Below are 25,378 nucleotides of genomic sequence, written 5' to 3' on the forward strand. Positions count from 1 at the left end.
GGAGGTACCCGAAAAAGTGGACCGATAGAGTCCATATTGGAACCTCATCTATGTCTGGTAGAGATTCCACGATGTGTTAAGTATGGACCAAATCGGTTACTCCCTTTAAGAGTTATCATGCGCACAAATTTTCCGAACATTTCCGAAGTTTTGTTGGGGAGGTACCGGAAAAAGTGAATCGATATAACCCATCTTCGAACTTAAACTAAGCTTGGACAAAATATTACGATACCCAGAATTTAATTCGAATCGGTTGGTCCGTTCGAGAGTTATCATGCGCACCAGCCATCCAGACAGACAGACGGACGGACATTGCTAAATCGACTCCAAATTGTCTGAAATGGATTGCGTCCAAACATGCTTGGGGTCTAAAACCATTATTTCGATTAGGCACATTTTGCCCGTATGAAAGTGCATATACCCTCGTTAGCATAAATGCTGAGGGTATAAAAATTGCGAGCTGCATCTTGATTTCAACCGACGGAGGGACGAACGGACAGACGGACATGGTTATATCGACTTAGAATTGTACCCTGATCAAGAATATACATGCGTTACAAACGGAATGACAAATTTAGTTATACCCTCCATATTATGCTGGAGGGTGTAAAAAAGTGGGTTAAACAAAAAGGTTAGGTACGGAGAAATCCCTTTTGCACTGTACGGAGTTTTGATTTCTTGTTTCTTAATTCCTCGTATGACTCAATTATAGTTAGTTGTGTCACTAAAGAAAGAAAGCTCGAAATCCTCGAACTTCTTAGCATGGTTAACGGTATGAAAGGTTTTCTCGTTTATTATTTGTTGTAATTGCGCGTAGTGCAGCTGCAACACTATGCTGCTCCGGAAACAGTGCTGATGATCTGCAACTGCATAACACACTCTAATAGTGTAGTATCTTTGCTAATAAAACTGTGCAACAAGTTTCGTATCATGGTCTGGGGTGTGGGAAATTCCAAGAGGGTGATAGTATTCGGTTAGTAGATCAAAACGACAAAAAGCTTTTGGATTCTCAGGACAAACTTATGGTCCAATCGATGAAAAAATTTCCAGTTCATTGTTGTGGCTAAAAAATTAATCCTACAACAATTTGCGAACATCGCACAGTGGATCCTATTGGCCAAAATTAAAAAAATGAATGTCAAAATGTTCGTACAACATCTGGCAACACCGACAGCTATGACATGGACCTCTTTAAAAATATATTAGTTTTTGTTTCATTCGAACGCGATCTTCCTAAGAATAGCTTCAAAAGTCGGAACATTTGACTAATATTTTTTGTTGTGAGTACAACCTATATTTTAAGTGCCAGTAAATATATTCAAAATATCGCGAAACTAATACGTATAGCAAAATATTATAGTGGATTTTGAAGGAGGAGGTAATAGCTTAATTTTCATTAAAAAATTGTGTTTTAGCGTGTTGTGGAATTCTTGTTAGCTGCATATTTTCTTAATGTATTTTGTAATGCCAATTCGATCATATACTTAAATTTGACCTAAGGTTTTAGTCATGATGCCTACCAGTGCCCACCTCGGGACTAATTTTCCAAAGTAGGTCATGGGTTTAAGATTATTCAGTATTAAAATCAGCTGCCATCTAGTGCCAGACTATAAATTGTGGGTCGCAGACTAAAGCTGCCCTAGAATAGGGTTTCAATGGATATATATGCGTATAACTCTGTTATCTGACCACGTACATTAACATAATTGGCATCAGTGACAAGATGAAGACATCTTCTTCCAAATTTGTCTTTCGTTGGCGGTACTGGCCTTCCAGGAAAAACGTTATAAGATCTATATTAAAAATTTTACCAATTTTCGGACAAAAATTTTGATTTTTTTAATCCGCAAAATTTGTTGGATTTTATGTTGTTTCGGAGATTGTTTTGTTTCCCCAAGCCTATTTTTGCATCATAAGATAATCCGGACCTTTGTTCATGTCATTTTATATTAACAGCATAAAGCAATTCGTACCGTGGTATACAGAGGGGAAAGGGGGGAGAACGTTACGCTCGTGGTTTCTTAAAACACTCTTCGCAGCAGCACAAAGCTGTAACCTGCGCAATGGCTTGATTTTTACACTCTAAATATTTTTGGCCACTTTCTCCATACAAGTGGATCCACTGTGCATCGGATCGTTTTTTACTAAAAAAAATTTGTTGGTCGCTTTAATGTTTACGCCTAAGGCGGTTTAATGAATACGGAATGTCTTTAATGTAGGATCCTTAAGCTTTTGCATTTAAAGAAAAATTATTTTATCCTTCTCATGAATCCTCCACAAAGACTTTCCACATATAATCGCGCCATACAAAAAGCTTCCTTCGTTTGTCTCTAGTGCACGATAATATTTATTTATTATTATAGAAATAATTTTAAGGAAAATTGTTTTGTTTTCATCTATTATTTATGGGTATTGTGTTGGTATTTCAAGGTTATTTCATGCCATGAATGAAAAAAATAAAACAAAAAACAACGAAAATAAAAATAGAGAAAACGGAAATACAAGAGAATAACAAAAAAAGCAGGACAAAATATTATGAAAGACTAGCAGCACGCACGCACTTTTGTGGCTTACGAATGTAATGTACGACAAACAACAACAAGAACATGAAAAAGTCTACGTTGAGTATAATTTGAATATTTCATTTGAGACTTCTAACGATTTTCCGTTAACTTCCTACCTTTGCCCACTCTTTATGTTCGTTATTTTTTCGTGTAAATCAAAACAAAAACATGTTTTTTATTTAGGCCCCAGCTACACGCATTCAAATAGCTAACGAAAAATAAAACATTTGTGGCACCCCTTTCTTCCAATACTAAAAGAAATGCCACACATGTGGTGATGTATGTGTAAGGTATGTGTGGTATGTGTGTGTTTGTATGTTTTGTTTTTGTAGGTCGCTAGGTAATCCGTAATGGCCAAAGATTTAAATTTATGATTGTTTTATGGCAGTCAATCTGTTGTTGGGGGCTCCCAGCCCTAGACCAGGCATCTGTGTGTGTGTGGTAAGCGTTTTTTTTTTTGTATAATTTTTTTGTTCATTAATCCAGTTTTACTTCTATTCTGCTGCTACGGCTGACTAACTGATGATGGCTTTATATGCCACATACTTTGCTGCCCGCTTAGATTTTTGCAGTAATTATACATTGCCTTGCTTTTGTGATGTTTATCTGTGTGTGTGTGTTTTGGATTTTGTTATAACACATTTATCATACGTCCCCCATGGACTATTTCCGTGGATTTGTTATGGCGTTTAGAGTGTGGTCATGACAACAATCTTTGCATTTTTGTTTCAAAACGTTAATCAACGAGAAATAGGAATATATGAGGCAAACAACCAATAACAAAAACAGCTAATAAAGGCTATACAAGGGGAGGAAGGCAAAGCTGTTATTCGAGAGTGGGTGATTGCTCCAATGTTCACACAACAATAAAATGATAATAAATTTGACTACAAACATTTTTTAAAACGTCTTTCTAGCATGGTTTACAATTCAATTTCATAATAAATTTGATGTTACACATACATACATACATACATACATACATACATACATACATACATACATACATACATATAAAAACCTTTTTCCATCACTCATAAATTTTAATCGTTGCTATACTTCATATATGTATGTACATTTTGTAAGCTTCTCCAATATAAATTGGTATTAAATACTCAAAATCTATACGTTTTCATTTAGCTTGCAATTTGAGCCAAGCAATTTTTGTCCAAATTTACAAAAATAAAATTGATTGTCAATGAATAAAATAGAAAAGCATAAACTTGATTGGAGCATAAAAACACCAGTAACAACAACAACACGAACAAACATTCAATGTAACCAATCTGTAAAAATGGGCAACGTAAAAATGGGTCAATTGAATATCTATTAAAAATAACTAAATTTAATATTGCTATATTGAATGAAAATATAAACCAATTTTGTTATAAAAATTTATTTCATTCAATTAAATCAATAAAAATAAAAAAATTATATGATTAAGTTTTTAAAGTGAACATCATCTAAAACGATTAAGGGTGAAGTAGGAGAGAATTTTTTATAAAACTGCAAATGAATATTTTTATGAGAATATTTTACCCTACACCATCATATATATTAAACATAATATCTGTACCACATCGAAATATTTTTCGGAGACCCCATAAACTATATACATATGGCAAATAACAAAATTCCTTTGCAATTCCATTTGAAAAAAATTAAAAAAAATTTTCGCGAGCACATCTACGATTTTTGGTATAGAGTTAAAGGAAAAATATCTGGTTTCAAATCTGCACGCGTTCACGAAATTGGCCGATGCGCGCAAAAGTTATAGCGGTTTTTATCCTCTTATAAAGAAAAAATATTTTAAAATTTTTTATTTTTTGTATTGAGAAAATATAAGCATATATCAGTAACAGTATTTGGTATCCATCCGTAGATGCACCAAAATTTCCAAAATGTGTTTTTATTTTCGCGGAAAATGAAAAAAATTAAAACAAAATCTGGCAATATATTTAAATTATACTAACTCAGAGTCCGTATAAACCTCTAAAAACTAAATTAAAATACGTACAGAAACTAGACAACGCGTAAAAAAATGAGAAACCAAAATTATAAACATTGGCTTTATAAATTGCATATTATAACAACAACAAAAGAGAAACAACTCATTGTTGGAAAATATTGTTACAAATATATTTTTTGGTTTGTTTCGAAAAATTAGAAAAAAATATTTGAGAGTTATCCAACTATTTCGCTAAAATCTAATACATAAATTAAAGTATTCTGCTAAAACTTTATCAACATATATGGTTTACCATCGTGAAAGCTTAACTACTTACTGTGATAACTTATAAGGATAGGAAATTAAGAGTAATGTTGAAATTACTATCATTTGAAAGATATGAAAATTAAAAAGCCTGTAACTCGCGAATTAGTTAAAGTCGGTTGATGCGCATCCGATTTTGGATAAAGCGAATCAATCTCTTTCAATATTTATGCATATTTCGATGTTTCACTCAGCGGCCATTGTGTGCCGCCAGTTGCATCATGCACTGCAAAAAACCTTAAAGTTGGTAAATGTCGCGCAATGTGCATACGATTTTGATGCGCATCCGGTTTCATCAGCGCCCATCAAAAATACTTCAATATACACCTATTTCAAATAGATTCTTCAAAAACCGCGGATGTGCCCCCACATTCAATTTTTGGCGAAATACCCATATTACTCGCGTATCTTTGTTTTTTATGACACGTGTTTTCGCAAATATTATTAACGCGAGTAAAGGATTCCATTTATGTAAAAAAATTAAAGAAAATCGCGGTTTAGTATGCGGATTTGTCAAAATATATTTTTGCTGATTTTCCGATTTTCAAGGTATCTATATCCGCGGTTTTAGTAGATGAATTCGAACGCGGAAGTCTTCATTAGAACCGTCTCGTAAAAAAACTAAATTCACGCGGGTTTCAAAGGAAATTGAATGACAGTTGTAAATTTTACACGCAAAAAATATGATTTGTAAAAAAAATCACGCATGAAATTTTGGCCTTTCGACTCCAATTACTAGGATGCTGAATGGAGCACACTCATGAGATATGCACCAAACGACGTAAAATCACGAGTTCTATAATCGTGTTATGAGTTTTGAATATTATCTTCTTGCGCGTCCGGATTATTAAAAAAATTCAAAAAACCCCGAAATTTCGGCTTCAAAATGTCAGCATCAATTTTAGGTGGATGCAGTGGATATATCGAATAATCATACACTGCCATCTTATTGCCCATGGAGTATTCTGTGATTCATTCTTTGGAAATAGGTCTATAAAATGTAAGGTTAAGCCAGAAATCGCATGGGAACATAAAAAAAAACTTGTTGGCTTCAACCTATTATTACCCATTTTTCTACATTGATGCCAACTCAGCTTCCACGAAAATTAATTTTAATGGTCGACATTATGGGATCCCTCCTAAAACACTTCATTTTAAAGAATTGTAGTCATACTTTATAGAATATGTTAACAGTTCGCGAATTCTGAAAGGGTGAAACTCGGATTCATCGATTGCAAAACATTTTTGTTATTTACCATATCGTCTGCTCCGTCGGAAAAGGTCGTAAGTCCCTCTCAATAAATTTTTCAGGAGAAAGAAAAAACATTCCAGCGCTGTCTGTATTAAAGATTTTATTATGGTGGTAAAGGCAGTATTTTTCGTTTATTTATTCCGCTTCAATACGTGTACTTTCTTTGATAAAATTCCGTCGCGTTTCGGAGATAATTGGATGTCTTTGGACTTACGACCTTTTCCTTGTACAGTTTTATATTTTTGTAGGGACTTACGACCTTTTCCTACAATTTACGGACGTTTTTAAATAAAATATTTATACTTTACAAAACAATGTGGAAAGGGTATTATAAGTTTGTTTTGTCCAATATTCGCGAAGTATTCGTCGTAGACCCCCTCTCCTTGCCATTTTTTTATATCTTGACGAGATAAAGCGATCTAGCTATGTGTGTCCGTCTATCCATTAACAATTGTAATAAAACTCCAGGCCTCAATTTTGAACCGATCGTCACGACATTTTGTGGAGAGGTCGGGTTCCGACCAGAAGTGACCCCATTAGATGTTGGTTATGATCGAAAGGTGTGAAATGGACCAAACCCACAATTTTTACCCGACTTTGTAGCTGTCCTGTAGATCGCAGTAATATTCCGATCGGAGCGAAATTTTAAGAATGATTTGAGTTTAAGACAAAGAATATGCTTGCAATTTAACATGGTGATGAGATAATTATTAGCGGGTTTAATGGACCAAAACTTTTGTGTGAAATCTTATATATAAAAGACAATGAGTATATGTTCCGCATAGACTCAAAAACGGCTGAACCGATTTTTTTGAAAATTTCAGAGAATATACAAGGAACAACCGAGGTAAAAATAGGCTTTATAGGGAGGGGGCGGGGGCAGGCCCTATTTTTAAAAATCGCTTTTTTGCAAAAGTTATGAAGTATCGGTCAGAAAATTAATTTGCGAGGCAACGGTTGTTGAAACTCGAACCCTAAGAACTTATTCCATGTAATTTTCAGATTATGCACGGGGATGTCCCTTGGTGGAATTAGGATATATATTTTGTTGAATTTCGGAGGAGCGGGTTACACCTGTGCCCTATTTTTTAAATGCGCTATATATAAAACTTACGAACGATTCCGTTTCACCAATCCTGGGTACATATTTTAGCAATAAGACCCGACCAGAGTAAAACTCTAAGTCGGTATAACCATGACCGTCTTTTGAAATTAAGATACAGCTCGCAATTTTTAAGATAGATCTTCGTAATTTGGTATAGAAGTTTCAATTACGTCTAAGATGTTTGGTATTGACGCCTTCATATAGCCCCCATAGAACGGTACCTCCCGATTTCCGGTATTTTGAAGGTGTGGCCTCAATATTCCTCCGAAATGGATGAAATTTGGTATTTATTCTTCGTTTCGGGTATAAAACTTTCTCCCCTAAATTTGTCTATGTAGGTCCACGTCTTCATATAGCCCCAACAAGTTCGGCCTGGCCGAATTTAACGACGTTCTTAATTGTTATTGATATTCACTTGAATATCCCAACTAATTTGCGATGCAAAAAAAATTTAGTTGACATAAGAAAAGTTAACATAAACTGTTTCAAGGGCCAGCAACGTGGACCGGTTCGGCTAATATTTAATATAAAACATGACACGTTGTACTTACGACCTTTTATTTTTGCCTTACGACCTTCTCCTTCAATTAAATTTCATGATTAACTCCGTTAATGTACGTGGTTTCTTAGCTCATTGTAGCCCCAAATAGTCTCCTTTTTTGTCTTCCCAAGTATTTCTGCCCCAACTTAATGCATCTTTTGTTTTTGTCTGCAAACCATGTAGAATGTTCAGCATGTACCATCTTCCTGCGTTTAGGAAGTTTATCATCAGAGCTTTCAGAATCACCGTGAAAACCATAGGGAACTAGACCCATGACACCATCGTCTAATTCCATTCCAAATTCATAATGCTCTTTGTTAGCAAAAATCATGATGCCTTCTTAGTTTAATATCATTTCAATCAATTATTATATTAGAATCATTTAATAAATAAACATTGCACTTACCCGTCCGTTAGAAGGTATTACTTAATTGAATTCAGAATACAAACTAATCTCGTTATGTGAATAAATGTCCCTAGAGAAACCACAAATTACCAGTTGATAAAGTTAAGTAAGATATACGACAGTAAAAACAGTAAAAATTTTGATTTTTTTTTACAAATTTTTCAATATATGAGGTATTTGAACACATACACATACCAATTTGTATAAAAGAAAAGGCCAGACGCCCATCTTTCATAATCAGTTCGCTTATAGGGGAAAATAGATTTCAAACGTAAATGTTCGTTGCAATATAGAAATTATCACATTTTTGTTCAAAAGTTTGGTCCACAGGCTCCGCCAAATATCATCCGATTATCATCCAAAGGTGTGGGCTAGTTCTTTACATAGTACCCCAACCATGGATGACGTTAAACATTATATCTGAACTACATTAGCTGTAGTATTCTTTTAAAGTATACATTTTCCTGTGGACTTCCGACCTTTTCGTACTCAAATTTGTACGTTTTGTGGACTTACGACCTTTTCCAACAAGGGCAAAACATATAGAAACACGCGACATACTACCATTTTCTTTGTATCATACGACGTGTTTTGACTTGTACTATCATCCTGTAACAAAAACGCGATTTCCAAAAAAAGTGGACTTACGACCTTTCCCGACGGATCAGACGATATATGTATGTATATATCACAAATATTGTCAATAATATCATATTCCATTTCAAAAAAAAAAAAAAAAAAAAAAAAACAAGTAAGAACGCCGTTAAGTTCGGCCAGGTCGAACTTGTTATAGCCTTCACCACTAATTGTATTGAAGTAAAATGGGATAATTAGTTTCCTTTCGTTTATGAAGAAGACTAAATACCAAATGTCAGCAATTTCGATAAAACAATATGGCTAACCATCTTCTATGGGGGCAGGGATGCCAACTGTTCCGAGGTAAAAATCGCTACAGCCACATACGCTCCATAAGTCTGTAGCGATTTTTATCTTAAAACAGTTGACATTCCTGGTTAAACAGTGGTTTTTGTACGTCAAAAATACCAGAAGTAGCGGAAAAACACCAACTTGGCACCCCTGTATGGGGGTTTGCAAAATTCCATAAGAGAATTGTTGGTATAGATCCAAGTTCGGGTACCTCCCACACAATATTTCGGAAACGTTCAGCTTAGGGCCTGATCTCTAATCGCTTTGATTTTTGTTGTAGTAACTTATATTCACTGCCCCCCATACGATGGTACAAGTTTCATCAGCGGCAAGTCCACACTTCCTGAGAAAATAGCCTGAAAGTTGCAAGAAAAGCCCTATGACTCCGTGTGTAGTTGTTGGAGCGCAAGATAACTCTCGAACGGATCTGCCGATTCGGTCCACAATTTGGTCTTCGTAATATTTTGTGCAAACTTAGTTTAAGTTCGAAGATAAGCCATATCGGTCCACTCCTTCAGGTACCTCCCACACAAAAGTTTAAAAATGTTCAGAAAAATTGTGCGCACGATAACTCTGGATGGGAGTGAGCGATTTGGTCCATACTTACTTACTTACTAATATATTTACCAGATATAGATCAGGTTCGAATATGGACTATATTTGTTTTGTTCAGTCTTTCGGGTACCTCCCACACAAAATTTTGGATAAATTCACTTTAAGAGCTGTTCTCGAATCACTTTGATTTTTGTTGACGCATCTTGCATTCTCTGTCTCAATTACGACAGTAAATAGCCCGAAAGTTGCAAAAAAACCCTATGGCACTATATGTAGTGGCTATAGAGCTCGAACCGAATTATGCGCTCGTCCACACTTTGGATATCGTAATATTTCTTAGAATATTAGATGAAATTCGATGGTAGTGCTTATAGGTCCACTGCTTCCGGTACCTCTCCCACAAATGTTTGAAAATATTTGCTAAAATGATAAGCGCAATATCTCACAAACGTAGCAACCGATTTGGTCCAAATTTTCGATCTCGAAATTTTTTGTCCAAGCTTAGTTTATGTTCAAATTTAGGACCTATCGGCCCAATACTTGGGTTACCGCTCATACAAATGTTCAACACATTTTTGTAGTTGAGGGTCTGTTCGAGGATCCTTTGGACATTATTACTGAAGGTTTCCCTAGTGGCCCGATATTATGTTTTTCGTAGGCTAGTATGGTACAAAACCCCTATCTATCGATATCCAATCCATATTTCTGTCGGTTCATACGCCCATACATTTCTTTTTTTTTTTTTTTTTTTTGGAAAAAAAGTATTTCAATCCACACAGGCTGAGGGTATATCTCTGTCGGCAAAGCCGACCGATACTTTTTTACTTGTTTTCTTCTACATTGAGTTATTTCTGCTATTCATTTTATTATTTGCGGTGGTAATTTGGTTTTTTATTAATTAAAAATAATTTTTTTGCAAAATTCATTCGTTGTGAGCAAAAATTAGTCCTATTTGAAGCTGCTTAAGTGACTTAAAAAGCCAAAAGCAAGATGATGATCGAACTTAACCACCCGTGAAACGTAGCTTAGTGGTTGAATGTGGGTAGACATATCCCATGTCCCATGGGACTTCGGTGAAATCAGTACCTCATACCCCATAACAGCTTAATTCGAAAGAGGATTAATTCAAATATCACTGTAAAATGGCAAAAAAAAAAAAAAAAAAAAACTTTGTTCAGAGTTTTAGGGTTCTAATTAGCGAGAGGTTGGAAAATCGTCCGAATTCTTTTGTCCAGCCATTTATCCTAAAATTGCGTGAAAATGTGGCAGACGACAATAATATATTTCCATGTTTGGGTCCTCAAGCCTAGAAAAGTAGTTCCAAATTTTATTTGGTAAATATTTTAAGGGGTTTTCTAAAAGAATATTCGGAAGGCATTTTTTTCTCAAAAATGCTTTTTTTTAACTTCTGTGTAACAAATCTTGTCGTTTAAAGTCATTCGAAATTTTATATACATATGTTACTAAAAATATCCCCGAAGGGACAAGGGATACTTCTCTCATGTTATTGAGTGCATCCCGATCCATATTAGCTCAACGAGAAGGCACCTACTTTTTATAGAAGAGTCCCAGCAGCGAATCTTACGACACCACTTGTAGATAAATTGCAAATTTTCTGAGGAAAATTCGCCAAAATCACATTGAGCGGTATTTTTCCCACCGTTGAAAATGTGATGTTTTCTCACCAGGAAATCGAACCCAGGCATAAAATCTTAACATACGGTATATTTAATATTAAATAAAATATTAATATATTGATAAAATTTTGCATTATTTATAATTTTAACACAAAATTGAGTGTTTTTCGTAACTACTCGGTAATCCGGACAATTCGATAATCCGGACACCGCCAAAACATGTGGTGTCCGGATTATCGAGATTATACTGTATTTTTAAAAAATCCAAGTATTTTTACAAAACTCGTATTTATGAAAATATATTTTTTAAAAAATCAAATTTTATGAAAAATATTTGTTTAAAAAATTCATGTTTTTTAAAAAATCTACATTTATGAAAAAATATTTTTAAAAAATGCACAATTATTAAAAAAGATTTTTTAAAAAATTAAAGTTTATTAACAAAATATTTTTTAACAAATCCACGTTTATGTTTTTTTTTTTTTTAAATGTACGATTTTAAAAAATCCACATTTATTGAAACATATTTTTTAAGGGCCAAACCTATAACTCTGCGTCTTGCGTGTGCGTTCAAAAATACAAAAACCAACGTTTAAAATAGTATGTTTTAAATCTACGTTCCAAAAAATTGTACGTTCACCCTAATACACTTTTGAAAAAAAAATGAATAAATAAAAAGTTCCGAAAAACTATTTTATTCCAAATTATCTATCAAAATCCCCCGTCTAAAGTATGCCAATATGTCCCGCCGAAATTTGCGATCATCTTTTGAAGAAATTCCATAAAATATCCATGGTACCAATACCATGCCAAGAATATCAGTTACGTTCTGAGGGTTGTGTGCACTCGGAGAATGTTGAATGGATTTTAGACATTGAAGATAAAATTCCCGTAGATTAAAAGACATTAATACCGCCGGGTATCGGCGCAAATTACCGATGTCCATGGCTAATGGTTATGATGTAGAAATTCCAGGACGTCTTTGGTCTGTATGGAGTTCAGTGAGGAAGCCCAAAATGCCCATACATATGTAACAGTAAAGCATAAAATGCTCAGAAATCATTCTTGGCCATAACTGTAATGGCTTTATGTGCCAGTCGGGTAGTACCACTAAATCAATGGAATCAAAAAGTGATGGATCAAATTGTGCTCAGTGGTGAACATTACTTCCGGGAGAGTCGCAAAGAAGTCGCTGCAAATGAGAGTGGTTTTCAATTAGAGGACTTGGCCGATTTGTGTTCCATGGAGGGAAAGCCTTTCAATGTTTGCCTTAAGACAATGCAACAGGGCAGATTATTTAGTGAACCCACTAATGGACCCGCAAACCTTGCCTTTGCTTTGATCAATTTTTTCGTTAAACAACAATTTGGAATTTTGGAATGTTTTAATCGTTTTCTGGGATTTGGTTACATACCAGGCCGCAATGGTGGCTATTTCATGGTCGATGCCCAAAGTATGAATTTCCCTGTGTTTTACAAACATCAGTCCGGAGTTTATATGCTGCGGACCAATCATTTGCAAATCCTCTTATATTGCTTAATTGTCTCCTTAAATGTCAGGCATCTGAAGGCAAATTTTTGTATACACAAAGTGGACATTAAGTCCACGAAGTCATTGGGCGACATTTCCTGCAGAACTTTTCTGCAAACGAAATCGAAAAGTTCCAACAAAAATAAAACATCCCGTGGCAGTAGTTTGGGAACCCAACAAAGCCCGTGTGAGCAGGAACCTTTGGATGCAGACAATGAGCGATGCCTAGCCAATTATCAGCGTGTCGAACGACCCATACCCCAACTAGTTGTTGAGAATTGCCTAGTTCTACCAATGGCTGATAAATCAACAGAGGTTTCAAAACAGAATAATAATTTTGTGAAAATGATTTGTTCAGAGACAAAAGTTCAATTGACGGAGAAAGAGAAAGCGTTCCGGTTGGAACATTCATTCGTGAAGAAGCTACCGGAGGCATTATTTTGGAGATAACTTTCGAAACAACACTTTCTAAAAATTAAATAAAACTTAGTCTTTGGGGTATTAATTTTTAGCCCATATTGTTCGCCGTATTCAGTGAGTCTGTTCATAAGACTTTGTAGTCCGGACATAGTATCAGCCAGAATAGTGGGGTCGTCGGAGTATCGGATGTTGTTCATATATTTATATCTGGTTTGTATACCTTCTTGAATGTTTAAAAATGCTTCTTGAAATATTTTTCAGAGTATATATTAAATAGTAGTGGAGATAAGACACATCCTTGTCGAACTCCTTTGGATATCACTATTTCTTCTGTTGTATCTCCGTTGACATCAGTTTGAGCAGTTTGATGCCAGTATAAACTTTTTATGCATCTTATTTCTTTGTCTTCTATTCCAATAGACTTGTTTATTTCGATCAGCTTATCGTGATGTACCGTGTCAAAGGCTTTTTCGTAGTCGATGAAGCATATGAATACGTCCTTCTAAACTTCCTGACATTTTTGTATAAGAACTTGGATACAAAACAAAGCTTCTCGTGTGCCTTTTCCTTACCTTAAATCCGAATTGTGTATATCTTATTAAGTACTCGCATTGTTCATATATCCTATTATGAATTATTTTAAGGAATATCATTAATGCATGACTCATAAGGCTTATGAGTCTATAGTCATTGCATCGTTTGGCATGGCTCTTCTTCGGTATTGCTATAAACGTGGACTTCAGCCAGTCTTGTGGAAATTGTCCTGTGTCATATATACATATGGTTGAAAAGTTTGGTAACTAGTTGTAGGTTGTTTCCATCAATGAGTTTTAATATTTCTGAAGGTATCTCGTCAGGCCCAGTTGCTTTTTTTGTCCCTCATTCTATTCCATTCTACTTCAGAGTCCGTTATACTCGTTCCAGACAATATTTGCCTGGATTGATTTTCGTAGCATGATCTTTTATCATCTGTAAAGAGCTTTTGTATATAGTCTTTCCGAATTATTTTTTTCTCGCTAATCTCAGTCACTATTTCATTAGTTTCATTGTATAGTACAGTAGAAGTTGGTTTACGATGTACACCAGCAACTTCCTTCAATTTCTTGTGTAGGTTTTAATCATCGTGTAGGTTTCTCAATCTTTCTATTTCTTGGCACTGATTATTCAAATAAGCGATTTTGGCAACTCGTATGGCTGTTTGAATTTCTCTGTTGAGCTCCCAATACAATTCGTAATTTGAATTTTTGTATTTTCGGCATCTTTGGTTTTGTGTAGTTTCCCAGATCATGTTGAGATATGGTGTTTATGGTAGTTTTAACTCTTTCTCATCTATTTTCAACCTCATCAGCATTAATTGTGTTCAGTTGCAAATTGAAGTTATGCTTTATATTACTTTTAATGAAAGGATTTGCAAGTTTTTCAATATCAAGTTGTTTACGATGTGTTTTTTTTTTTTTTTTGGATTTAGATATAATATTTGTGCACATATTGCCATAAGATGATTATTATCAGAAGGAAAATCTGCTCCTGGGTATGTCCAGGTCTTTGTTATAGACGTAAATTGGCGCGTATCTATGAGAATGAAATCAATTTGGTTTCTTACATACATGGATAAAATTACATGGGTAAAAATGTGTGTTTTTTCCATAACGTTTCCTATATAAATTATAGTTTTTTTCAAACAAATTGACAAGAAGTATTTTTTTTCAATTGTGGAAAAAAATCAAGTTTTGGTCCCCCAGTTTGGTCCCCGAATTTAGTTGATACGCTATGAAAAGAGATCCAAACTTGTATGAATGCCGCCCTGAGAACAGCAACAGGGTGCCTCCTAAAGTCTTCAGTGGATCATCTACATGAGGAGGTAAAGATTCTTCCAGTACAGCAACACAATGAGATGTTTTCGTTGCAGTAATTGCTCGATTATTACCTGCTCTTGAACCAAATTTAAATGGAAGGTGCTTACACCTGGGAAGTTTTTGCGGAATCTTAAACTACAATGTACATGAGAAAAATCCAAAAACAAGAAAAAAAAACCGCTGGATGGATTTTTTAATAAATCGCGATCAAAGTTCACATTTTTAGATTTTTTTTAAGATTTTAACGATTTTGCTTGGAAACCGCCAATCCTATCGTAACAGGACTAAAGATAATGTTGTAGCAGTGAAAATTCTGTACAAAAATCCACAAATTGAATGGAAATTCAAAAATATTTTTTAAGAAAAAACCGCACGTTGGATGGACCCTCAAAAATATTTTTTTTAAATCCACCATTTGGAAGGACACTCAAAAATATTTTTTAAAAAATCCACAAGTTGAATGGACCCTCAAAAATATTTTTTAAAAAATCCAGGTGTTGAATGGACACTCAAAACTATGTTTTTTAAAATAACAACCATTTGGATGGGTTTTCAAAAAATATTTTTTTGAAAAATCCACGAGTTAGATGGACGCCTAAAAATATTTTTTAATAAATCCCGAGCCTCGGTATATGCCCAAAATGTTTAAAAAAAACACGAGTTGGATGGACCCACAAAAATAATTTTTTAAAAAAACCACTAATAGCAGGGAATCTCGAAAATATTTTTTTAAAATATTCATGAGTTGGATGGCCCCTCAAAAATATTTGTTATAAATCCGCGAGATGGATGGTCCCACAAAAATATTTTTTTAAAAATCTACTAGTAGCAAGGACCCTCGAAAATATTTTCAAAAAATTCATGAGTTGGATGGACCCTCAAAAATATTTTTTAATAAGTGCACGAATTGGATGGACTCTTAAAAATATTTTTTAAAAATGCCATGAATTAAATCAAAAAATCCACGAGTTGAATAGACACTCAAAACTATGTTTTTAAAAAATCCACTAGTTGGATGGACCCTCAAAAATAATTTTTTTAAAAATCTACGAGTAGAGTGACGCTCAAAAATATTTTTTAAAAAATCCACGAGTTTGATGGACCCTCAAAAATATTTTTTAATAAATTCAGGAGTTGGATGGACGCTCAAAAATATTTTTAAAAAATTCACTTGTTAGATGGACCTTTAAACATATTTTTTTAAAAAAAATCCACGAGCTGGATGGACCCTCAAAATAATTTTTTAAAAAAAAAATCCACGAGCTGGATGGACCCTCAAAAATATTTTTTAATAAATTCACGAGTTGGATGGACGCTCAAAAATATGTTTTTAAAAAAATCCAAGTGTTGAATGGACGCTCAAACATATTTTTTAAAAAATCCACGAGTTGGATGGATAATTTAAACTTCTATATCTCAATAAGGGTAAAATAGCTATAACATGTTTTTTTGTCCCATTTCGATAGGACTTGCAGTTTCCCAGCAAAGTCGTGAAAACCTAAAAAACTCTTAAAAATGTCAACTTAAATCGCTATTTTTTTGTTTTTTAATTTTTCTCATCTATGAACATTGTAGTTTCAGAATCCGCAAAAACTTCCCAGGTGTAAGCACCTTCCATTTAAATTTGGTTCAAGAGAACCGTGCCAGGCATATCAGGAAAGATATTCATGCTCTAGAGATAGTGGTCCAACAATATAGGAGAGAATCCTTAGATCAAGAGGCATATCAGGCAGATCTGAATAGCATTCACACGGACGCTGTTGCTAAGTCCATAAGCAAATACAGTGTGAATAAAGTCCTCGCAGTACATCCCCCATCTATCGCAGTTGAGGAGCGTCAGCTGCCACGACAAACCAGAGTATTTTTGGCTCAACTACGCTCAGGATACTGCAGTCGCTTAAATTCCTATTGGGCAAGTATCAGTAGCACAGTGCAAAACATCTGCCCAGCTAGCGACATGACCCCGCACGACACACTGCACCTTTTCAACTGCTCTGCCAAATCTACTAATCAAACTCCAGTGGATCTGTGATTACATCCCATCGAATCAACCATTTTCCTGGAACTAGAGATAGATTCCGAGCCAGATTGAGTAGAAGAACGAACATGCAAACACAATTATAAACACTGTTACAACAACAACATTGTTCTTTGTTACGAATTAAAAAATTAATATCTGTGTTTAAATAAACAAAAGAACATCACAGTTTCTCTTTTTTTTTGCCATACAACCCTTTAAGTGACAACAAAGGACACTGTTCACATTCATTAAATGAATGAATCTCTTGGTAAGTGTTTTATATTCATTCATATTATGAATATTTATTAAAAAAAAGTTCATACATCCATGATATACAATATGCAGAAATGAATACACACAAGCACAAATATCCCGTATGTAAGTGTATATTCATGTAATTTAATTTTATAAATATCATCTATGTAAATGAGATGTGATACAAAAAAGCGAGCACACACACACGCACATATATATCTTACTTTCTACCATTCATATTTGAACAAAAAAAAAAAAATGAAATGAGTCCTTTTGGACGAGTTTACGACGAAAAACAAAACATTGGACCAAAATGACAAGCTGTTTTTTATAAACATTTGTATTTATGTCGACTGCTGTATGTGAACATTTTGCAACACACAAAGTGTTATGACATACTGACAGTTTGTGTGGCACTAGGGCAAATATGAATGGGGGAGCACAAATTTAATAAACAAAAACTCGATTACATTAATAAACAGAATATTAACTTAAAGACTTTTGTGCTATGATAAGCTAAATTATGTCAGTCGGACAAACAGCAATAAAACCCCTCAAAGTTAGAAATTTTACAATATGAAATAGAAATACCGAAAAGTTGAGGGTCAATTTATGTATGTATGTGTCCATAAAAATATATTTAACTAGTTGATCGGGTGAGCTTGGTCTCAACGCATATTAAAATTGAAGATTTAGGATCAAACATTTATTGTATGAGAAGAATGTTTGAATCATCTCCTCTACCAGGTTAATTTCTGAAATTAGCTAGTAGTGTAGGAACCAGAGTACCATCGACCTAACTATTCAGGAAGACCCACCAGTCAGCCGTCTAGGTGAACAGATGGAAGAATTGCACTAAATACATAACATATCATATATACCCGACGCAAAGATCGTACAATCATCATCCGCATAGATTACGATCTCTATGCTTTCTGGAGAATTTTGAATTTCAAACTGTATCAAAGGTATCACTTTTATAGGCCAGATACTGGCCTTTAAAATTTGTTTAAAAAAATCCACGTTTATAGTCCCTGGACTGGACTTTAAAATTTCTTTAAAAATCCACGCTTATAGTCCTTGGACTGGCCTTTAAAATTTGTTTAAAAAATCCACGCTTATGGTCCTTGGACTGGCCTTTAAAATTAGTTTAAAAAATCCACGCTTATGGTCCTTGGACTGGCCTTTAAAATTTGTTTAAAAAATCCACGCTTATAGTCCATGGACTGGCCTTTAAAATTTGTTTAAAAAATCCACGCTTATAGTCCATGGACTGGCCTTTAAAATTTGTTTAAAAAATCCACGCTTATAGTCCATGGACTGGCCTTTAAAATTTGTTTAAAAAATCCACGCTTATAGTCCATGGACTGGCCTTTAAAATTTGTTTAAAAAATCCACGCTTATAGTCCATGGACTGGCCTTTAAAATTTGTTTAAAAAATCCTCGCTTATAGTCCATGGACTGGCCTTTAAAATTTGTTTAAAAATCCACGCTTATAGTCCATGGACTGGCCTTTAAAATTTGTTTAAAAAATCCACGCTTATAGTCCATGGACTGGCCTTTAAAATTTGTTTAAAAAATCCACGCTTATAGTGCTTGGGTTGGCCTTTAAAATTGGTTTAAAAAATCCACGCTTATAGTGCTTGGGTTGGCCTTTAAAATTTGTTTAAAAAATCCACGCCTATAGTGCTTGGGTTGGCCTTTAAAATTTGTTTAAAAAATCCACGCCTATAGTGCTTGGGTTGGCCTTTAAAATTTGTTTAAAAAATCCACGCTTATAGTGCTTGGGTTGGCCTTTAAAATTTGTTTAAAAAAATCCACGCTTATAGTGCATGGGTTGGCCTTTAAAATTTGTTTAAAAAATCCACGTTTATAGTGCTTGGGTTGGCCTTTAAAATTGGATTACATTAATAAACAGAATATTAACTTAAAGACTTTTGTGCTATGATAAGCAAAATTATGTCAGTCGGACAAACAGCAATAAAAACAGCAAATAAAATAAAAGTTAGAAATTTTGCAATATGAAATAGAAATACGGAAAAGTTGGGGATCAATTTATATATGTGTCCATAAAAATATATTTAACTAGTGGATCGGGTGAACTTGGTCTCGACGCATATTACAATTGACGCAAAGATCGTACAATCATTTGGAATTTTAAACTGTACCAAAGGTATCACTTTTATAGACCAGAGACTGGCCTTTAAAATTTGTTTAAAAAATCCACGCTTATAGTACTTGGGTTGGCCTTTAAAATTTGTTTAAATAATCCACGCTTATAGTACTTGGGTTGGCCTTTAAAATTTGTTTAAATAATCCACGCTTATAGTGCTTGGGTTGGCCTTTAAAATTTGTTTAAATAATCCACGCTTATAGTACTTGGGTTGGCCTTTAAAATTTGTTTAAATAATCCAGGCTTATAGTGCTTGGGTTGGCCTTTAAAATTTGTTTAAATAAACCACGCTTATAGTGCTTAGGTTTGGCCTTTAAAATTTGTTTAAAAAATCCACGCTTATAGTGCTTGGGTTGGCCTTTAAAATTTGTTTAAAAAATCCACGCTTATAGTGCTTGGGTTGGCCTTTAAAATTTGTTTAAATAATCCACGCTTATAGTGCTTGGGTTGGCCTTTAAAATTTGTTTAAAAAATCCACGCTTATAGTGCTTGGGTTGGCCTTCAAAATTTGTTTAAAAAATCCACGCTTATAGTGCTTGGGTTGGCCTTTAAAATTTGTTTAAAAAATCCATGCTTATAGTGCTTGGGTTGGCCTTTAAAATTTGTTTAAATAATCCACGCTTATAGTACTTGGGTTGGCCTTTAAAATTTGTTTAAATAATCCACGCTTATAGTGCTTGGGTTGGCCTTTAAAATTTGTTTAAAAAATCCACGCTTATAGTGCTTGGGTTGGCCTTTAAAATTTGTTTAAAAAATCCACGCTTATAGTGCTTGGGTTGGCCTTTAAAATTTGTTTAAAAAATCCACGCTTATAGTGCTTGGGTTGGCCTTTAAAATTTGTTTAAATAATCCACGCTTATAGTACTTGGGTTGGCCTTTAAAATTTGTTTAAATAATCCACGCTTATAGTGCTTGGGTTGGCCTTTAAAATTTGTTTAAATAATCCACGCTTATAGTGCTTAGGTTTGGCCTTTAAAATTTGTTTAAAAAATCCACGCTTATAGTGCTTGGGTTGGCCTTTAAAATTTGTTTAAAAAATCCACGCTTATAGTGCTTGGGTTGGCCTTTAAAATTTGTTTAAAAAATCCACGCTTATAGTGCTTGGGTTGGCCTTTAAAATTTGTTTAAAAAATCCACGCTTATAGTGCTTGGGTTGGCCTTTAAAATTTGTTTAAAAAATCCACGCTTATAGCGCTTGGGTTGGCCTTTAAAATTTGTTTAAAAAATCCACGCTTATAGTGCTTGGGTTGGCCTTTAAAATTTGTTTAAAAAATCCACGCTTATAGTCCATGGACTGGCCTTTAAAATTTGTTTAAAAAATCCACGCTTATAGTGCTTGGGTTGGCCTTTAAAATTTGTTTAAAAAATCCACGCTTATAGTGCTTGGGTTGGCCTTTAAAATTTGTTTAAAAAATCCACGCTTATAGCGCTTGGGTTGGCCTTTAAAATTTGTTTAAAAAATCCACGCTTATAGTGCTTGGGTTGGCCATTAAAATTTGTTTAAAAAATCCACGCTTATAGTGCTTGGGTTGGCCTTTAAAATTTGTTTAAATAATCCACGCTTATAGTACTTGGGTTGGCCTTTAAAATTTGTTTAAATAATCCACGCTTATAGTGCTTGGGTTGGCCTTTAAAATTTGTTTAAAAAATCCACGCTTATAGTGCTTGGGTTGGCCTTTCAAATTTGTTTAAAAAATCCACGCTTATAGTGCTTGGGTTGGCCTTTAAAATTTGTTTAAAAAATCCACGCTTATAGTGCTTGGGTTGGCCTTTAAAATTTGTTGAAATAATCCACGCTTATAGTACTTGGGTTGGCCTTTAAAATTTGTTTAAATAATCCACGCTTATAGTGCTTGGGTTGGCCTTTAAAATTTGTTTAAATAATCCACGCTTATAGTGCTTAGGTTTGGCCTTTAAAATTTGTTTAAAAAATCCACGCTTATAGTGCTTGGGTTGGCCTTTAAAATTTGTTTAAAAAATCCACGCTTATAGTGCTTGGGTTGGCCTTTAAAATTTGTTTAAAAAATCCACGCTTATAGTGCTTGGGTTGGCCTTTAAAATTTGTTTAAAAAATCCACGCTTATAGTGCTTGGGTTGGCCTTTAAAATTTGTTTAAAAAATCCACGCTTATAGCGCTTGGGTTGCCCTTTAAAATTTGTTTAAAAAATCCACGCTTATAGTGCTTGGGTTGGCCATTAAAATTTGTTTAAAAAATCCACGCTTATAGTCCATGGACTGGCCTTTAAAATTTGTTTAAAAAATCCACGCTTATAGTCCATGGACTGGCCTTTAAAATTTGTTTAAAAAATCCACGCTTATAGTCCATGGACTGGCCTTTAAAATTTGTTTAAAAAATCCACGCTTATAGTGCTTGAGTTGGCCTTTAAAATTTGTTTAAAAAATCCACGCTTATAGTGCTTGGGTTGGCCTTTAAAATTTGTTTAAAAAATCCACGCCTATAGTGCTTGGGTTGGCCTTTAAAATTTGTTTAAAAAATCCACGCCTATAGTGCTTGGGTTGGCCTATAAAATTTGTTTAAAAAATCCACGCTTATAGTGCTTGGGTTGGCCTTTAAAATTTGTTTAAAAAATCCACGCTTATAGTGCATGGGTTGGCCTTTAAAATTTGTTTAAAAAATCCACGTTTATAGTGCTTGGGTTGGCCTTTAAAATTGGATTACATTAATAAACAGAATATTAACTTAAAGACTTTTGTGCTATGATAAGCAAAATTATGTCAGTCGGACAAACAGCAATAAAAACAGCAAATAAAATAAAAGTTAGAAATTTTGCAATATGAAATAGAAATACGGAAAATTTGGGGATCAATTTATATATGTGTCCATAAAAATATATTTAACTAGTGGATCGGGTGAACTTGGTCTCGACGCATATTACAATTGACGCAAAGATCGTACAATCATTTGGAATTTTAAACTGTACCAAAGGTATCACTTTTATAGACCAGAGACTGGCCTTTAAAATTTGTTTAAAAAATCCACGCTTATAGTACTTGGGTTGGCCTTTAAAATTTGTTTAAAAAATCCACGCTTATAGTACTTGGGTTGGCCTTTAAAATTTGTTTAAAAAATCCACGCTTATAGTACTTGGGTTGGCCTTTAAAATTTGTTTAAAAAATCCACGCTTATAGTACTTGGGTTGGCCTTTAAAATTTGTTTAAAAAATCCACGCTTATAGTACTTGGGTTGGCCTTTAAAATTTGTTTAAAAAATCCACGCTTATAGTACTTGGGTTGGCCTTTAAAATTTGTTTAAAAAATCCACGCTTATAGTACTTGGGTTGGCCTTTAAAATTTGTTTAAAAAATCCACGCTTATAGTACTTGGGTTGGCCTTTAAAATTTGTTTAAAAAATCCACGCTTATAGTACTTGGGTTGGCCTTTAAAATTTGTTTAAATAATCCAGGCTTATAGTGCTTGGGTTGGCCTTTAAAATTTGTTTAAATAATCCACGCTTATAGTACTTGGGTTGGCCTTTAAAATTTGTTTAAATAATCCAGGCTTATAGTGCTTGGGTTGGCCTTTAAAATTTGTTTAAATAATCCACGCTTATAGTACTTGGGTTGGCCTTTAAAATTTGTTTAAATAATCCAGGCTTATAGTGCTTGGGTTGGCCTTTAAAATTTGTTTAAATAATCCACGCTTATAGTACTTGGGTTGGCCTTTAAAATTTGTTTAAATAATCCAGGCTTATAGTGCTTGGGTTGGCCTTTAAAATTTGTTTAAATAATCCACGCTTATAGTACTTGGGTTGGCCTTTAAAATTTGTTTAAAAAATCCACGCTTATAGTACTTGGGTTGGCCTTTAAAATTTGTTTAAAAAATCCACGCTTATAGTACTTGGGTTGGCCTTTAAAATTTGTTTAAATAATCCAGGCTTATAGTGCTTGGGTTGGCCTTTAAAATTTGTTTAAATAATCCACGCTTATAGTACTTGGGTTGGCCTTTAAAATTTGTTTAAATAATCCACGCTTATAGTACTTGGGTTGGCCTTTAAAATTTGTTTAAATAATCCAGGCTTATAGTGCTTGGGTTGGCCTTTAAAATTTGTTTAAATAAACCACGCTTATAGTGCTTAGGTTTGGCCTTTTAAATTTGTTTAAAAAATCCACGCTTATAGTGCTTGGGTTGGCCTTTAAAATTTGGTTAAAAAATCCACGCTTATAGTGCTTGGGTTGGTCTTTAAAATTTGTTTAAAAAATCCACGCTTATAATGCTTGGATTGGCCTTTAAAATTTGTTTAAAAAATCCACGCTTATAGTGCTTGGGTTGGCCTTTAAAATTTGTTTAAATAATCCACGCTTATAGTACTTGGGTTGGTCTTTAAAATTTGTTTAAATAATCCACGCTTATAGTACTTGGGTTGGCCTTTAAAATTTGTTTAAATAATCCACGCTTATAGTACTTGGACTGAAATTTAAAATTTGTTTAAAAAATCCACGCTTATAGTCCTTGGACTGGCCTTTAAAATTTGTTTAAAAAAATCCACGCTTATAGTCCTTGGACTGGCCTTTAAAATTTGCTTAAAAAATCTACGCTTATAGTCCTTGGACTGGCCTTTAAAATTTGTTTAAAAAATCCACGTTTATAGTCCTTGGACTGGCCTTTAAAATTTGTTTAAAAAATCCACGTTTATAGTCCTTGGACTGGCCTTTAAAATTTGTTTAAAAAATCCACGATTATAGTCCCTGGACTGGCCTTTAAAATTTGTTTAAAAAATCCACGCTTATAGTCCTTGGATTTACTTAGAAGTCCACCTGGTCATTGTCCTCTTGCGGAAGTCGTTTTCCTCATTATTTTCCCTACTAAACATTTACAGGTCATTGACTTTACTACTTTCCTTTTGTTAATGCTTTTGTAAATAAATCTTTTGTTAGCCATTCGTCTTAATAACAATTCTGCCTCCTTATTCTTCTTGTCCCCTTCTTTGCATAAAACAAAAGTTCCGCCATCACGTCCATTGTCTCTTCAATAAACAATATTATGCTGCTCTGCCATTGTTGTTATGCAAACTACAGCTATTTTGCATCTTTGCAATGTGTCATTTGCAATTCTTCTCTGCAGCAAATATTTATTAATATTACTATGATTGTCTAATAAAAGTTAATATCAATTAAGTTTCTTTATTAAATAATAATAATGATGATGACGAAGACTAAACATCAATTTATGCATTCAGCTGCCAGCAAATAGAAGCAAAGATAACAAAAGGAAATAGAGCATGGCTATTGTTTCAATATTTTATCCTTACTTACTACTCTATTTTGCCATAAACAATTCCGTTTATAAGCCTCAGATAAACCCTTAACAATACAAATATTTATCATAACTACCATCTGTACTATCTTTGAGCGAAAAAACCCAACAACAACAAAAAGGATATTTATCTAATGGTAAGGCAAAGGCAAATATTGTAGAGTTTCGTTTTTTCTTCTTCTTTTACTCAATTTTCATCAGACACTTGAGGGCAAAGACCTGACTGCAAAGGCCTGGGGTTTTTTTTTTATTTTGGTTAATGGCTTTCATGAAATTAATTAATTTTCATAGCAATCTTCACTATGATGTTGACCTTTCTTTCATTATATTTATGATAATGCCAAAGTTATCACCATAGTAAAGTAGCCTTTATTTTGTAAATAAGTATTTTGGGTAAAAAGCACGCGGCAAATGAGTGGGATAACAATTTTCTATTAATTTTAGTAACAATTAAAAGAATAATATCTTTTAAATTAATTAAGGGTTAGACAAAAAGTAAAGGCAATTGAAAAGTGATTCCCCAAATGCGATACCATCTGGTGAGATTTTCGGATAAAACTTTAAATACAATCTAAAATTCATGTCAAAAAT

General features: G+C 33.9%; 1 protein-coding gene across 1 annotated transcript; it reads left to right on the forward strand.

Annotated features, from left to right (window-relative positions):
- The first annotated feature begins 11,915 nt into the window (after positions 1 to 11,915).
- LOC141392162 (uncharacterized) lies at positions 11,916 to 13,312 on the forward strand. Its single transcript, XM_073965114.1, has one exon. The coding sequence runs from the start codon at positions 12,340 to 12,342 to the stop codon at positions 13,237 to 13,239; it is 900 nt and encodes a 299-aa protein (XP_073821215.1). The 5' UTR covers positions 11,916 to 12,339; the 3' UTR covers positions 13,240 to 13,312.
- The last annotated feature ends 12,066 nt before the right edge of the window (positions 13,313 to 25,378 follow it).

Source organism: Musca autumnalis, unplaced genomic scaffold (assembly GCF_047663935.1).
Source record: "Musca autumnalis isolate F117 unplaced genomic scaffold, ASM4766393v1 scaffold_2, whole genome shotgun sequence".
Classification (NCBI taxonomy): Eukaryota; Metazoa; Arthropoda; class Insecta; order Diptera; family Muscidae; genus Musca; species Musca autumnalis.